Raw genomic sequence first — 17,778 nt, forward strand, 5'->3', positions numbered from 1 at the left:
TCCCTCCTGCTATAAAATTGCAACATGATGTAACCCAACACTAGTTACCATGGTGACAGACGTCTGGTTCAGGTCATTGACCTTATTGGAAGAAACAGGAAAAACAATATGTTTTCCTTCATCCTAATATACATTGTACATAGTCACCACCCCCCAACATGGGTTAGGGACTATCAGAGTGCATGTAAACTATGTAACTAGGATGGTATCCAGGCTAAAAGTAAGTACATTGAACTAACTTACCGACAAGACAGCCGATAGTGATGTAGAGATGTGAGATGTGAGTGGCAAACCGGCTGAGACAGAACCCTGCGGCCGCCAGCACACCTCCCGCCATGATGACCGGACGGAACCCGAACTTCCGACCCAGGCCACTCGCTATGGGTGCTGGGAAAATAAGTGAACATTCATTTATTATGTTTACAGAAGAAAATATATTCAATTTGTTTTTGCTGAGTTTCTTCCTCTTCTTCTTCTTCTAAAAAATATTGTCCTATCCACGTAATTTTCTTAAGGTTCTCTGCTAAGTTCAACAAGAAAAAATACATGATACAAACTACATTGTACATGCATTTTCTACCTTGAGCTAGAAGCAAAATTACTGTCATCAATACATCAAAATCTAAATCTTAGCTATGAGTAGCTACCCAATTATATTTTCTTTAAGCATTTTCCCAACCAAATCACAGCGGGAGCTAAACCAAACAAGAAATGTTTTCAACCAGCACAGTGGGATTTCCAGTGGATTATTTACCCCTTAGGCCACACCAATTCAATTTGTTGTTTCTCGGATTTTTTCATAAAAAATATGAAGCAACAGGGTCAAGTATCTAACAGTTTGACCTGTCATTCTGTCAATCCCCCCACCCACATGCTGTAAAGCTATAATAGCTACTCTGTCTCAGGAGAAACAGACACACAAACCCACAGCTCGGCTACCTAAAACAATACTTCCTCATCCCCACAAGTAATTTTAGGTGTTGCTGCATCAAAATAATAGCCTGAGTGTCAGCCTTTTTTACACTCCAAGCAGAGGTTTGGGTTTGGGGTTATTTTTGGCGTGTTTTTTAACTTTTTTATCGGGGTTTCTTTTTTGCACTGGATTTTTTCTTTCACCCAACCCAAAAAGAAAAATTCCAGTGTAAAAAGAAACCCAGATAAAAAAGTTAAAAAACACGCCAAAAATAACCCCAAACCCAAACTTCTGCCTGGAGAGTATTGGCTTTTTTAGCTTTCATCCACTCCCCACAATCTGCTATTGGCTGGTAGCGGATCGTGGGGAGCAGACGAAAGCTAAAAAGGCTGACACTTGGGCTATCAAAAAATGACATGTACCTGCCAAATTGGTTATCCCCATCACCATTGCTGGAACCAAAGCGACTTCAGCGGCCGAAGCATCCACAAACTCTTGTCTCCACGGAACGAAGAAAACGCCCATGGAGTGGCTGATACCAAACGAGCAGGCGAGAATCATGGAACCAGACAGGGCGACCACCCAGCCCCAGCCTCCGTTGGGTGGATCCACCGCCCTTCTGACGTTAGTCTGCGATCTGACGTTCCCTGTCATGTCTAGAGTGTTGAGAAGACCTGCTTGTTTGACTAATGATTATAAATAAATACACTGTAACTAGAAAAGTAACATTTGCTACTATTACTTTCACAGAAAACGTAGTGTAGTCTAACAACTATTGCTCTGTTTATCCTTACTCAAACACATTCATATACTAGTAGGGTACAGCCAAAATACAATTACATGTAGGCCACAGCAAGCAATTTTTATGGATGACATCAGCACGCGCATTGATTTTCGCCTGATTTTGGAAAAAAAAAAAAAGAAATTTTGTTGCCTTCTGACAGTGGTCAACATGCCGAAAATGGGCAAAGGTGTCTGTTGCCATGCTGGAAGGTGGATGGCAGATAACTATGAAGATAGGAGACAAGAAAATGCTCTGATTTAATGTTTTGTTTCTTACTTTGATGTAGTAATATGTGATGTTGGCTGTGTATAACTATTATGCGATGTTGAACTGAATAAAAACCATTTGTACAATGATTGAGTCAAAATTTTAAAATGTAGGAACCTGCTGTCTTGTTCTTTTCACCCACTCGCATTAGATTTGGAGTCTGTAACTGTAACATTTGCTTTTAACTTCACATAGTGTGGTCTAACTTACTTCTGCTCTGTTTATCCTTACTCAAACACATTCATATTCATATACAGCCAAAACATTATTACTCAAAACAACTGGATAAAATTGTTGTCTCGCGGCGGGCTGGGGTACCGGAAACTTTACAATCATTTTTATCTAACTTAACATCATTTTTGTCTTTTCCACGGACCCTAAATTGTTTACGCATTGTGTCCTTTGAACAGTCTGTGAAAATTGTCTTCAACCTTGTTTTTCCGGTTTTTACAGATACCCTTTCTCTTTTATTGGGTCAAATTTTCAACTGCACAATGTGTGGACTTCGAGCTTAGCTTACGTACAACTCTAAAAGGTTACTTAAAATTTGCAAGTGTTAATACACCGATATATTACACTGCAAAAATATCTACATGTCAAGTCACATCACATCCATTTATAAGGTGTTACATCTTAATATGGTTTTCCAAGACTGGTAAAGGCTTTTCTTACCTTAAAAGATGATTCCATGGCTGCAGAATAATCTTAAGTCTTAAGAGATGTTACGTACGTGACCAAACTCACTATCAGAATGCCAATGACCTCTGCAAATAAAACGTTAACCGTTGATCATAAAGTTAGTAAAGAACCCTTGTCACTTTGAACTTTAAACTTAAATGTCCTGAACACTGTTATTTTATACGCTATTAACTGTCATTGTCAAACAATAGGTTAGGTAAGAAGACTGCAAAGTAATTTCTAACGTAACAGGTAACTTGTTATAATTTATAACATCATATTATGCAGATGTGCCTCAAAAACAACATAAAATCCCTTAAACTTTTCTGTTTACAAATCAATACGTAAAGAAATGATAGTGAAAACATACCTTATATATCCTTTAACAATAAAAATGCTACGTATGCACACGGAAACGGAAATAAGTGGTCAAATTATAGAGCCAAATTTAGGATTTCCCGCCACGTTACGCACCAGCTGGTAGTTTCACATGACCTCGCTTGACCTTTACTACAACACAACGGGTTGGTGGAAAAAGCAGTCTAGTCCGATCGGCGGAAAAAGCAGTCCAGTCCGATTTGGGGGTGGAAAAAGCAGCCCGGTGGTTTCTGTGTGTAGCAGCGCCCCCTTGCAAAATACAATAAAAGTGCAAGCATTCTGGTGTTACAGCATGACATGCCCTTGAAGCGCAGTCATTTGACACAGTTATGCAAATGTCGCGGACTGCTTTTTCCACCCTCAAATCGGACTGGACTGCCTTTTCCGACTGGACTCGTTTTCCACCAACCCTACTAGAACAACATGGCGGCTAGCGTGAACGGGTTAGGTAAGTTCTGCCGTTACTATATCCCGACTTACGTCGTTGTCTTGTCTTCAAACGCCTTAACGTCAGTTTTGTAGATTCGCAGGAATATTTTGAAGGCTAAGACACCGATTGAAGTAAGTATGAAGGTACTATTTGGGAGAAATATTCGTTTTTTGCTTGGTCGTGTGGGAAGGGGGAGGGGGGCGGAAGTGCCAAGTTATGCAACAAAGTTATATTTACAGCGTATAAAGAGACACGTCACGATTTACGCAACGTAGGGACGGTACGTTATGTAGTGGGGGAGGTTTGACTCGTAAAGGGCGAGTGGTTTTGTAATTTGAAGGTTTAACAATATCTCATTAGCAAGGCCATGTTGAATTTTTTAAGGGGGGGGGCGCCTAAGCCATGGCCTTGTGGTATATGCTCTAGCGGTCACGTAGCATTTCCCCCATGCGGCGATTGGACTGTATAAACGCAAAATACCTGTAGGCAAGCCAAGGAAAGAAATCCTAGCCACTAGTACTACTGAAACATCTGCTTGGAGATTTCATCATCATCTTTAGTACTGCTAAGCCCAATTTAAATTGGATCGATTACTAGCAGCTGCACATGTGTTAATTACAAAACAAGTGACCGGTACAAATAAAAACAAGGGTAACTGAAGGAGGGGACACTAAGGAACGTAAATAACTGAATCTGTTAGTGTAAGAGACAAGACAGTAGCCTGGGTACCATCCAGATTTTCGCTACGCAACGCTAAAAAAAATCGTGAAATCGCGAAAATCCGGATGGTACCCAGGCTAACAAGACAGTGCATTTAGTGTGTTAGTAGAACATATATACAAATATACAAAACGTGTAGGGGCGACTCAATGCAGCAGGGTCCTCGCCAGTCCAGTTAATTATTATGCACACGCCAAGCCTTCGTTATTCTACAGCCTTCACAGCCAGCTGTCAGTGTTTTTTGCTACATGTTATGGAAAATAAAGGGCCATAAGGGCCCACATATAAATTATTGCCATTTCTATTACAAGCAAACGCTGAGCCTAGAATTATCACAGACAATTGTCTAAATGTTGTTTCTGTTTGTTTATTTATTTATAGATATATATTCATTTGACTGGTGCAGATAAGTACATGTAGCTGGATGGTTGGTTGAACAACTATCAAGACTTATAATTACATTATACGTGTTATACATGTATCTATTGGGAAATGTAGGGTTGTTGTATGTATAGTATTGTATGAATCAGCCTATATATGTATTATGAACTACATCCAGATTTCACAAAGTCAGCTGTTACAGTGTTAATAATATTGTTAATAATATTTTAATGATATATACATGTATGTACTCAGAACCAATAGTAAAGCAAGAGAACATACATGTACACATAAACTAAATAGAAAATAGAATTAAACCTTACATAAAATGTGGAAAGTGTGGGTGTTAGGATTGTTGGTACATAGGAGTGGTGGTGGGAAAATGCCATCTGGAAAATGATTACATAATTGCATCGTGCCAGTGACAATATGGATGGAATCATCTTTCAAAAGAATCTGTATCTTTCATACCTGTGAATACCACTTAAATCATAAAACTCTCATGGTTTTCATAGTGACCTCCTACTGCTAGTTGATTATCTTGCATGCGTATTTGTCTTTGACTTTGATTTTACAATGTTTTTGGATCCACAATTTCAATAATACAATGTCACATTATAAGTTCTCCACTGTATGACTATTGTAAATGTGTAAAACAGATCAGTGTTCAGGGCTCAAAATACTGGGTGCATGTGCACCTTAGTGCACCCAAAATTGGAGCTGTGCACCCAATTTTTTTTTCTGTGGGTTTACTGGTGCACCCAAATATTTCTGTGGGTATTTTTGTACATATCAAATGTATGATAGTATACAGGATATTCTTGGCATCTAAGTGTCAGAAAAATGATAAAACCTTATGTGAATTTAGACTTTGAAGTTAGCTCCTATTTCAGATTCAAGCTCAGAAGAGGAGCAATAAGATCTGTAATTAGGTTTTGTTCTATAATGGTGCACCCAAAAAGTTTTTGGTGCACCTAAATTTTTAGGTTGGGTGCACCAGTGCACCTATTCCCAAAAATGAATTTCAAGCCCTGGTGTTTCAAAGTAGCAAGTCTAAAACTCTGCAGAAACCACACTGTCTCTTCTACTGGAAAATAGAACTACTGTGTCGGTAAATGAATTATGCACACTTCAAAAACATCAAAGCCAAATCCTTTCTACTTGAAATTCTTTTTGTAATAATCCAAACTAGACTGTGTGTTTGCTGTTGCTTCATCCTAAGTTTATCCATTACAATTTTTGATGAAGAAAAATAGCAACTTAAAGAAATATAAAATGTTTCGTAGTATTGCCATTGCTTCAAAGACATACCGTGTCACATAGCTCACATATGTTAGGCCATGTTGATTTGATTATATGGATGACATCCTCCAAAACTGATGCGCGTGTGCGAATAAAAAAAAAAGTTTTGCAAAAAAAATTTGTTTTCATTATGAAATCTACGTGGTCATGAGCGTTGAACAAATGGGACAGAATATGGTTTGGCGAATAATCTAATCTTCAAGTTCATTTCCTTACAATTTCGTCTTTTTTCGTTTGATTTGAGCATTCTACGACATTGGTATTGTTTTCATTTTTTTTTTTGCAACTTAAGGTATATATCTGCTTATTTCACAACTGTTTTGTACGATTTACAGTATGGTTGAAAACTTTTTTTTTTTGGAAACGGCCGAAAATTCATGCGCGCGCGGATGTCATCCATATAATCAAATCAACATGGCCTTAATGTGGCATGTTGAAGGCTAGACTGTTATTTGCCACAAGGCCAGAAGGTTGACTCTCTTCAAAGTCCTGTGCCATGTGATGCGTACTAATGGATTCAGCAGCATTCCGCAGGTCTAGAGCAGTCATGTAGAAATCTAGCTGTGGGTCTAGCGTGTTTATGTGAAGTCACCCAAACCGCGATTCGGGTAACTCACATTCCTCACATCTGGACCACGTGCCACACACTCCTGTAAAACTGTGTCCGATTACAATACGCTTGAGCTACATTTAATGTTGTTTGATGAAAACACGCAAGGTGGCGTGTTATTAATGTCAGAGGTCAACGACCTGCTTGCTGGTGCCCCCCCTCCCAGCGTATCTCGGCCGAATGCCGACGTGGTCCCGCCAGAGGCGGTGAAGCTCGCCCTAGAATGGACACATTATTTGACCATTACTGCTCTAGACTTTAAGTTGCTGCCACGTAAAAGTTGGTATTGCATATAAATAAAGAAATATCACCCCGTAATCCATTACCAGGCAAAGTTACATTGAAATCACATTGCGTTCAGACGCAAATCGCGATGCGGGAAAACCGATTCGAAACCACCTCTAGAAGTGGCTTGAGATCGAGGCGCTTTCAATGTGATTCGGAGCGTTCAGATGGAGCCACTTGAAACCGGCTTCGGGGTAAACCGCATGTAAAGCGCCTTGGGTGACTTCACATAAACACGGCCTTAGATATAAGTTAGACCCACTAACTTCACACAGTTTTTCCTGACATCGCAGATAACTACCAATATCCGGACAGCGATAACAGAAAGATTTTTAGTAACACACATTGCCAGAAATATTGCAAAACTCATGGCACTTGGAGTGACATGCTTATTACATTGGTAACTACTACTTAGGCTCGAAATTCTTTTTTTGGGGAGCAAAAATTTCAGGTGCACAATATAAAAGGTCAGCACAATCAATGTTAACAGCATAACCTATACAAATATCTAGGTGCACCTACAGTCAAAAATTGGGTGTGCTGTTTTATTATATGTTTGTATTCATTTTTATTTTCCTCCCATTTACAGGAATGTTTCAGCTAGTTGCGCGGAGGGTGGCCTTCAGTGGGCTGGGCATCAGGCCCCTGCCTGCAGTGCAGAGGCTAGCTGCCAGGGGGCTCTCCACTGCAGCACAACCAGAGAAGCAGGAGGATTCCGATGGTGATGTTCAAGTACAAGAAGAAAGGTCTGCTCCCACTATATTGGCTGATAATCTAGCTAGCCGACAATGCTTTCGATGCATCTGTCCTTGCACTACCAAAAATGCTTTTTCTTGTTTTTCTTGTTTTTCTTTTACATTCTTCTTTCTTGTACAAAGAAAATGTATCTTATAGCAAGAAAATTATTCTTTGAACAAGAAATTTAAGAATCCCCGTAGCAAGAAAATGTTTCTTGATTTTTCTTGCTGTAGCAAGAAAACGATTCTGTCCACAAGAAAATATTTCTTGAACTATATATAAAGGCCTAGCTGTTCTTGAAGCAAGAAAACCATTCTGTACACAAGAAAAGACTTCTTATAGCAGAAAAAAATACCATAAACTTTCTAAAAATTCTTAAGATTCTTGTTGGTGAGCATGATAGTAGAAATATTTTCTTTTCTTAGGAAAAAAGAGGAATAAAATTCTTTGTGTAAGAATCAACATACAAAGTCTTTGAAGAATGTTTCTGGAATTGTCTTGAAAATCCCCCTGGCAAGGAAATATTTGTCAACATAAGAAAATAAGGAAAATAAGGAAGGAAATTTTTGGTACTGTGGAGACTGTTTAAGCATGTTTTACCCATTGTCTTTGCTTTTAAGGTTGTGTGACTGACAGTGTGTGTGTGAGTGTGTGTGTGTGTGTGTGTGTGTGTGTGTGTGTGTGTGTGTGTGTGTGTGTGTGTGTGTGTGTGTGTGTGTGTGTGTGTGTGTGTGTGTGCGTGCGTGCGTGCGTGCGTGCGTGCGTGAACAGACTATAACTTGAAAACTTGTGGATGGATCTTCATGGTGGGTACATTGCAAGTGTTTGCAAAACGATGAAATTATTAAATTATGGCCCCCTGTCGGTTTCCTGAGGTACTGCAGTTTTCATATTTCTGTGTCCTGGATACATGCTCTGTTAGTCTACACAAACACTTTGTTTTATACCTTGCAGGAAACCTAAAACAGGCATCATGATGATGAACCTAGGGGGCCCTGAGACCCTTGAAGACGTGCAAAGCTTCCTCCTGAGACTGTTCAGCGACAAGGACCTTATTCCTCTTCCAGCACAGAGGTCAGGCTACTTCTCTACTTTACTAAGACAATGTGGGACCAACACTTCTGCAGAACGTACTGCACCTGCACGAAACCCGTAATGTATTGTACAATTAGCATTTTGGCAGAATGCCTCATATAGGGTTGTATTCGCTCATATCAGGTTAGCATTTCGACAGTAGTTTCAAATTTTGTTTCGAACAGAATATCCTCTGCAACAGGAAAAATTCTAATGCAACGTTGACCAAAAACCCAACGAAAAACGCGAAAATGTGGAGTTCTGCGCATGCGCAGTACGTTCTGCCGACGTGCTTGTGGGACCACATAAGATTTAAAGATGAAGTCAAAAGGAAATATATTGTTTTGCTCTGTTTCTTCTTCCTCTTCTTCTTCTCCAAACAAATAAAGTCAATGACCTGAACCAGATGTCTGTCACCATGGTAACCAGTGTTGGGTTCCATCATGTTGCAATTTTATGGCAGGAGGGATTTTCCCTTACCATATATGAATGCGTTTGAGTAAGAATTAACAGAGCAGACCATATGCAAAGTAAACATTATGCATTATGCTTTGTTTACAAACTACATTTTGTACTAAAAGTTTCTGTTCCTCCCAGCTTCCTGGCTCCCCGTATCGCTAAACGTCGCACACCTAAGATCCAGGAGCAGTACTCCCGCATTGGGGGAGGGTCTCCTATTAAGATGTGGACAACAAAACAGGGAGAGGGCATGATCAAGATCCTTGACCAGATCTCCCCTGAAACTGGTAAGGGTTGGGCTGTTTGTTTGTTTGTTTGTTCAGTGTTCTCGCCAGGCCTTTTGAGCATAGGGCCCCCTATGCTGTGATTTGGACCCCTATGCTGTCTTTCAAGCAGCATATGGGTGTTTTTTGGGGGGGGAACCTTCATAAATCTTCAAAAAATGAAAATGAAAATATAACTTTAGATTGAAGCTATGGCAAAGAGAAAACCTTAACTTTACAAAATCTGTCCCCAAAAAGTGAGAAATATGGTGTCTCAGAGGGTTATGAGTTTCAAAATTTTTAGGCTCAATATGCGACTTGCGCCACGAAAGTTGCCCTTCTGTACCTGACCCTTATGCTGTGAAGAAAACCTGGTGAGAACACTGTTTGTTTGTTTGTTTTATTAGGATCAATTAATGTTTCCTAAAAATATTAGTTACGTTAGTTACATCAAGAAGAGTAGCGTGCTTGGCTAAAATGCAGAGAGGTGAAGCCACATTAGACTACTAGTTATCAAAAAAGTGTTAAACTTTTGGTGGCCGGTTGCTTACATTTATACACCATTCATTCAATTCTTGATTTTGACTTGAGGGATTTGGCCAATTGTTTGTAAGTTACTAGTATACATGTGGCCATGTGCTGAATGCTTACAATGTAACAGACTGTGTTTTCTCCCCTGTTATTTCCAGCTCCACACAAGTTCTACATTGGGTTTAGGTACGCAGACCCACTGACAGAGGATACTATTGAGCAGATGGAGAAGTAAGTGGGTTGTTATGAATTTCTTGTTTCATTTCTTATTGTGAATTTGTGCCAGATTCTGTATATGCATTTTCCCACTGGCCCCCATAAGGCCACACCAATTTAATGTCTTGGTTAACGGATTTTTCTAGAAAATTAATGGAGCGGGCAGGCGAAAAAAATAAAAACAGGCCTAGGCATCCTATTATGGCCCAAAATGGTACGATAGGAGCCATTAAGTCAACACACCACAATGAATTTCGAACTTTTAATGATACCACTGCATTGAAAGATGGAATGACTGTAACAACTAGGATGAAAAGGACTGTTTTCAACTGTTCAGGGCAAAATATGATCATTTTGCAGTTGGTTCTGAATTTTTTTATTATTTTTTTGCAAATCAGAAAAAAATGAAGCGGGCAAATGCATTAACCAAGAAATTAAATTGGTGTGGCCTAAGTCAGCAGACATGCATATAGTAGGAAATTGAAGAATTTGCTAGAAGTGCAACCCTTCCCCCCCCACCACGCAGGGATGGAATAGAACGTGCCGTAGCCTTCACCCAGTACCCACAATACAGCTGTTCTACCACAGGAAGCAGTCTCAACGCCATCTACAGGTAAGGAAACCTTTCAGATCAAAAGCTATTAAAATGGCAAGGTTGCTGTCAAGTTGTTGACTTGTAGGTGTATGTCCGTCATCATTGACAGAGTGAGACAAATATCAGCATATAAAGATATATATTGATGTCATTAAGCTGTGCATAGTCTACCAGCAAAATATTGCCATTCAAAATGCTGGAAATATTTTGTGTCTATTGGGAACGCATCTATTGCAACATTACACCTGAGCTTCATTGCAATGTGAACCAGTCAGAATTGCCCTGAGGAAGATGACAGATGGTCACCGAAACGGGAACGGGTTTTCTGCGCGTGAGAAATTTGCGCGCGCGTGAAAAATAAAAGTCCCTGAAATATGTCAGAAAATTTGCAGTACCAAATTCTTATGCAGTAAAATGTGATCCTGTGGTATAATTTTCCATCTGTAACTCAAAATTTTTGTTGGAAATTTTAAGTCCCTTGGGAATAGGTTAATTTGCATATTTTCCATAAAATCTGAACATTTGAAAATCACTTGAATTTGTAAGAAATACATGGAAAAGTTGCAAGTATAAGGTATAGGATGGTAAAATGTAACAATCTGAAGCTTTTCTCCATTCTAGAAGCTTGCTTTCATATTTTAGCAAACAAATTCTGTCACGCGCAAATTTCAACCTTTTTTGCGCGTGAAAACTTAACTTTTGAAAATCACTTAAAATCACTGAAATATTGACAAAATACGGCTATGTAGTCTAGAATGCAACAAAATGATGTTCAATTCTGTTTTATGTGTTTTTTCCAACTATTAAGCTTAAAACAGCAAAAAGTTTTTAAAGTCCCTTGGTAATTGGCTAATTTGCATACTCTCATCTGCCGAATAAACATACGGGTACGTTTATTTTTTTTGGCCCGAACATCCACCCAGTACGTTCTTATTTTGCACAGTACGTTTATTAATTTTTTGAAAACCAGTAATTTTTTTCAACTTCGTGTGAAAAAAATTGGCAAATCATCGACGTGAAGACGTTTATAAACGCGTATTGTAGCGAGAAACTTGTCATTTTCGGGCCGGTTTTTGCAATCACCGCGTGCATAAATTCGTCTGAATGTTCTATCGTCATGGGTGGTGCTTATCAAAATACGAAATATTAAATGCTCTTTTTTTTTGTCTATTTAAATTCCTAATTGCAAATAACAGTTAAAGATTTGTGCATATATCAGTAAGGGCGGGTAACACAGGTTACCCGTCAATTTTGGTAATTTTCCGGGGGGTACATTTATTCCGGGGGTATGTGTATTTGATTTTGAAGATTTGTCCGGGGGGTTCGTTTATTCCGGGGGGTATGTTTATTCGGCAGATGAGAGTATCTTCTCGCGCAAATTTTTCACGCGCGCGCAAATTTTTCACACGCACAAAACCCCATCCCACCGAAACTTCGGCTGTGAATAAACCTCTTGGTTGTGTCAAAAGAGTCTCGTCTTTCTACAGGAAGTAGTGTTTCAGAGAGTCAAGATTTCATAGTTTTCCTTTATCAACCTATAGTTTGAGGGTAGTCAGACCTTGAGCACATTAAATATCCCACAAAACTCTTATCGAAAAGAGTATGGGTCCATCAGTGCGAGTGTATCAAACTATACTGTAAGTGTAACAGTTCTGAAGTTGTCATCTTACTAGCGGTTGCTTCTCCACAGGTACTACAAGAAGAGGATCAGAGACAGGGGTGACGAGGGGCGGAGTCAGATGAAGTGGACAGTGATTGACAGGTGGCCAACACACCCCATGTTGGTGGAGGTAAAACCAGAGACCAGTTGTTATGTTTACCGAAGGAAAACATAATTGTTTTTGCTCTATTTCCTCCTCTTCCCTTCCAAAAGGTCAATGACCAGAACCAGAAGTTAGTCACCATGGTAACTAGTGGCGGGTTTAGATAATGTTGCAATTGTATGGTAGGAGGGATTTAGACTCCTGTCACCATATAATATATATTATATAAAATGTGTTTGAGTAAGAAAGAATTAACAGAGCAGACCATATGCGAAGGTAAACCTTATGCATTTGCTTTGCAAATGTTACCTTTCTAGTTTGTCTATGAATTCCAAAATTAATAAGAAGAAGGAAGACATATTGTTTTTGCTCTGTTTCTTCTTCACCCAAACACATGAGGTCAATGACCTGAAGGAGAGAGCTGCCACCATGGTAACTGTTGCTATAGCAGACACCCTGTGGTGTTGGGTTACATTATGTAGCAAGTGACAGGACAAAGTTGGAGGGACTGGTCACCCTATATATGAATGTGTTTGTGAGTAAAAATAAACAGAGCAATAGTCTGGTTGACTAAACCATCTGAAGGTGTAAACATTATACATTTCCTTTGCAAATGTTACCTTTCTATCATGCTAAGATGAAAATCCTTGCTAGAACCCTGGTTCTGCATCTAGGGGTGACACGGGTTGAAGGGCATGCGCACAAGTTGCTGGGTGAGAGACCTCAAAATTGAAATGAGCTAAAGAACTTTAAAACCCTTTCTTGGGTGGGATTTTTGTTGAACTCTTGGCATTTTTGTGGTGGATTGTACAGTGTAGGGTTTTGAGTGAATGTTTTTCCCAAAAAAATGAAGTTTTTTCATGAAGTTGACTTGTTATGGGCTTGTCTGTTGCCATACACCCCTCCTGCCTAATGCCTTGGTATCGACCTAGAATATGGGGTCAAAGTGCACGGATTCTTATAAACAAGGCTGTACCTCGAGACTCGCCGTCCACTTTTTTCCGAAACTTGTTGTAGGTACATATTATTAAATTGGCTAACACGTGAAGGTAAGTTTGTGTGACAAAAACTAGAGATATGATGCCCGTTTTCATGTCTGATTTAGCATATGTTTCAATGGAGAACCCTTTCAATGGTGTCTCCCCTATAGTTTGTTGAGTTTGACATAAAAACTTGTTCCCTCCTGCCCAGTGTTTTGCCCAGAACATAGAGAAGGAGCTGGCCAAGTTTCCCGCAGACGTGCGAGACGATGTGGTCATCCTGTTTTCTGCACATTCCCTCCCCATGTCGGTAAGTGGTGTGGAGGGTGGGCAGTGATTTTGACAGTTGATTGATAGGGAGGTTAACCCTGGAGATGCCCCATATTGTCAAGTATGTACAGATGGTACACATTTATTGTGTGGACCTGATATATGCAATGGAACGGTTATATTCTTTGTATTATTTTCAGTGGCTATATTGTGGGTCTGTGGGTCAGTTTGTCTGAGTAGCAGTTTTGTGGATGGTTGGAGGGTGGGAAGTGATTTTGACAATTGATTGTCAGTGAGGTCAAGTCTGAAGATGGCCCATCAAGTGGGTGGTATGTGGAGGATTTCAGGAAGTGATGTGACACCCGATTAAATTGCATCATAGAATCCCCCTACATTTTAGATGCTGAAACTCGAAAGATATGTAAACTGAGGATACTCCTTGATAGTTTGAAATCCCTGTTTGTTTGTTTTTTTGTTGTTGCTCAGGTGGTGAACCGAGGAGACCCATACCCTCAGGAGGTTGGTGCTACTGTACAGAGGGTTATGGAGAGACTGGGCATGTCGCACCCTTACAGACTGGTCTGGCAGTCTAAGGTAAGAATGTACTAGTACAGAGTCATGGAGAGACTTAGGGCATTTGGCCCATGTACATGTACATGTGGGGTGTGAAAATGCAATTAAAGTTCATTGTCAGATACTGGAGTTTTCTTGTACACAACCAATTATTTACATGTACCTTGCTGACGTTTCGATGTCTATCATGCAGGGACCTTCCTCAGAGCTTCTGACTGGAGTTCTGCTTCTCACCGCTATATGTAGCCTATATTTGCGGCAAGAACACAATCCCAAACGTCAGCAAGGTAATTACTTGGTTGTGTAAAAGAAAACTCCAGTATCCTATACTTTATCAACCTGATGAAACTATTTTTGGGATGTTCGTTGTTATTTTAGGTAGGTCCGTTGCCCTGGCTGGGTCCGCAGACAGACGAGGTGATCCAAGGACTGGCCAACAACGGGAAGAAGAACCTCCTCCTGGTGCCCATCGCCTTCACATCTGACCACATCGAGACTCTACACGAGCTGGACATCGAGTACGCAGCCACACTGGCCGCTGAGGTGAAAAAACGTTTATAGTTCACTTGCAGAATGAAAATATTTATTTGCACGACAGAACTTTATTGCACAACAATTGTACATGGTACAATGTATGGCAACAACTATTGAACAAAGTACAAAAAAAGTATAGATTCTGAATAGGACCTAATATAGAATAAAACCTAATAAATCCAAATTACTCAAACAACAAGGGCTACTTCATGTATACGTAAGGTCAATGACCTGAAACAGACATCTGTCACCATGGTAACTGGTGTTGTAGTAAACGCCCTGGCAGTTGAGGTGAAGGCCGTTTTCAGCTTACAGTTTTGTTAGCTTCACCAAGAAGGTTATGTTTTCAGTAGTGTTTGCCTGTTTGTGAACAGCATAACTCAAGAAGGGAATCTAAATATTTGGTATGTCAATAGGGTGGCCCCAAATCTGGAAATGATTAAATTTTGGGCCCCCTGGCAGCTTTCTTTGGTACTGCAGTAGAACTTTCAGGTTTTGATATCTCATGACTATGCATGATGTACAAAATGACGAATATACTGGTGGATGTACCAACTACTAGTACTGAGTACCAAATACAACCTCAGAAAAAAACAAGAAATAGTCATCAAGTACAAAATGTACCAGAGTTATCAACCAAGGATTGAGGTGTTGAAAAACTCATTCTTTCCTGGATTATGCATAACTAATTACTAAAACAAGAAATTCTCAGCAACTCTAAATACTAATGAATGTGTTTGTGAAATCATCAATTTTTGCTTTCTTTTTTTTTCCAGTGTGGAGTTGAGAATGTGAGGAGGGCGGAGTCACTCAATGATAACCAGTTGTTTATTGAGGTAAGTGGTCTTAAGTACAGGTTTGACTGTATATGGCAAAACTTCTGTACTTAGTTGTAAGACCCAAATAGACTGCTGGCTTCTGGAATGAAATCAGGGCCCATCACCCCTCTCTGAACCGTGACGGTGGGAGATTTCGTCTTCCCGCCACTTTTGATGCACTCCTGACGTCATCACACTTTCGACTTCCGAAGAGACATGCATCTGACGAAGGTTGATGAGATTGACTGACCAAAAATTTACCGTTGGTGAGTTCCTTTCCTGTGTTGGAACAAAGTTTAAACTCCACAACTATAGACAGCCAGATGCTTGCCATATTTTGCTATGTTGTAGCAATGCACTGCCTCCTTTAAAAGAAAGCTCTGGGACTGACTCGGCGACCCTTATATCTATTCACACTAAACCTGACTTCTCCACATGAAATCCTTCATAGATTAAGTTCCTTTGGAGAAAATTTTTGTTTAGGCCACACCGATTTAATTTTATGGATGACATCCTCTGAAGACCCCCAAATAAAAAAAATATTCCGGCCAAAAATAAAAATGCTACTAAACCACAGGAATACGAATTCGCGGCAGTACTTAGCGACGTACACGACAAGCCGGCACATGCTGGCTTTTTTGCGGAATTTATGAATCGGTGTTGTACGTATGTACTGAGTTCTTGAGTCGTGGAGCTTCGAATTCGATAGCTTGGGTGCTCGGCTCCATATTGTTGCAAATTACCATGGACTACCTAGGCCAGAGCCTCGATGGACGTGATTTTTTTTTTTCAAGGCGACAGGTGAAAATCAATGCGCGCGTGGATGTCATCCATAAAATTAAGTCGGTGTGGCCTTACTTGGAATAATGTAACAGATTGTTAAGACACAATAAGTTATATGTCGCCGTAATGTTTTGTCATGTCTTGTCAGCAGGGCAACTTTGTAATAGTTAGGCTGCCCTGGCTGTGAGGGTTGAACAATGCACAGTTAAAGTTGATTGACAGTTTTTGGCCCCTTTCACCCCCCCCCCCAGGGCCTAGCGGACCTTGTGAAGACTCACCTGGACAAAGGAGTTTCGTGTACGCGGCAGCTCATGCTCCGATGTCCGATGTGCGTCAACCCGGCATGCGGACCCGCCAAGCAGTTCTTCCACGACCAAGGACAGTAGACGTGACGTGTTTTAAACCTGTGTCAAACTAGCATGTCAGCAGAACGTCACTTGCCTGAACGAAACAATTACGGTTTCCGTCAGTTCTTCCACAGGGGTGCCAGAGTATACAGTGCAATTTACGGAACACAGTGCAAATTTACGGAATACAGTGCAATTTTACGGAATACAGTGCAATTTTACGGAATACAGTGCAATTTTACGGAATACAGTACAATTATGGTACTAGTAAAATTGCACTGTATACTAATACGATTGCACTGTATTCCGTAAAATTGCACTGTATACAACATGTACTAATACCATTTTACATGTACTCTATTCTGTAAAATTGCAGACTGAGTGTATTCTGTGAAAGTGCAGTGTATTCCGTAAAATTACACTGTATACTCTGGCGTCCCTGTTCCACAACCAAGGACAGTACACTACTTGTTTTAAACCTGTGCAAACTCTTATATCAGCAGAACATAGTTTGCCTGCACAAAACAATGGTTAATGACGGACGTTTTGTCAACGTTGCATCTGGATTTTGTCTGTTGAATAAGATATCTTTTCTGACACAACTACAGGCAGGAACCTTAAATCCTTACATACCCAAAGATGAAACCTTAAACGATACATTCTGTATAAGTTCTATGCACGTTACGTTCCAGATTTCGCACAGGCAAAGTTTGTTCTGCTGATGTGTTTGCTAAACTGGTCACAGTCAGCTACATGTATTGTATATATACTTAGTAATATATTGCAGCCAGAGCTTTGGTTACTTATTTTCTATGCATATACTAGTTAGGCCATTAATAAACACATTGCAATGACAAGTAGATTGCTAATTAATGACTAGTAAGTTTCCCTTAGGTAGTTTCTCTCTTTTTACTTCACCCCAGAGAGTGCAGTCTTGTTTTTGATGTGTCTGTCTGTGTGTTTCTGCACCACAGTTTCTGTATGTTCTCACATAAGCTTCAGTCACAACCCGCCATACGTGCTTCTCCGTGCTGTCTACGTGCAAAAAACGTGGGCAAACGTAGGGCATCCGTGTGTGGTGAGTAC

At 40.1% G+C, this 17,778-nt stretch overlaps 2 protein-coding genes across 2 annotated transcripts in view; one reads left to right on the top strand and one right to left on the bottom strand.

Moving 5' to 3' along the window:
* The window catches only part of LOC109485642 (monocarboxylate transporter 13-like), a 5,944-nt gene extending 3,671 nt beyond the window's left edge, over positions 1-2,273 (bottom strand). Inside the window, exons 1-3 of the mRNA XM_019789332.1 lie at positions 2,175-2,273; positions 1,336-1,569; positions 244-387 (exon numbers count right to left, since the gene is read on the bottom strand). Of these exons, the coding sequence (XP_019644891.1) occupies positions 244-387; positions 1,336-1,569; positions 2,175-2,205 (409 nt within the window). The 5' untranslated portion in view covers positions 2,206-2,273. The remainder of the gene's footprint in view (positions 1-243; positions 388-1,335; positions 1,570-2,174) is intronic.
* A 1,152-nt stretch (positions 2,274-3,425) lies between these two features.
* On the top strand, positions 3,426-16,867 carry LOC109485641 (ferrochelatase, mitochondrial-like). The gene is made up of 12 exons (XM_019789331.1): positions 3,426-3,468; positions 7,338-7,494; positions 8,441-8,560; positions 9,158-9,306; positions 9,972-10,044; positions 10,556-10,642; positions 12,315-12,414; positions 13,579-13,677; positions 14,124-14,231; positions 14,589-14,753; positions 15,521-15,580; positions 16,597-16,867. The coding sequence occupies exons 1-12, from the start codon at positions 3,444-3,446 to the stop codon at positions 16,729-16,731; spliced, it is 1,278 nt and encodes a 425-aa protein (XP_019644890.1). The 5' UTR covers positions 3,426-3,443; the 3' UTR covers positions 16,732-16,867.
* Positions 16,868-17,778: the final 911 nt, after the last annotated feature.

The sequence above is a fragment of the Branchiostoma belcheri genome, unplaced genomic scaffold (assembly GCF_001625305.1).
Source record: "Branchiostoma belcheri isolate BF01 breed outbred unplaced genomic scaffold, Haploidv18h27 scaffold77, whole genome shotgun sequence".
Taxonomy (NCBI): domain Eukaryota; kingdom Metazoa; phylum Chordata; class Leptocardii; order Amphioxiformes; family Branchiostomatidae; genus Branchiostoma; species Branchiostoma belcheri.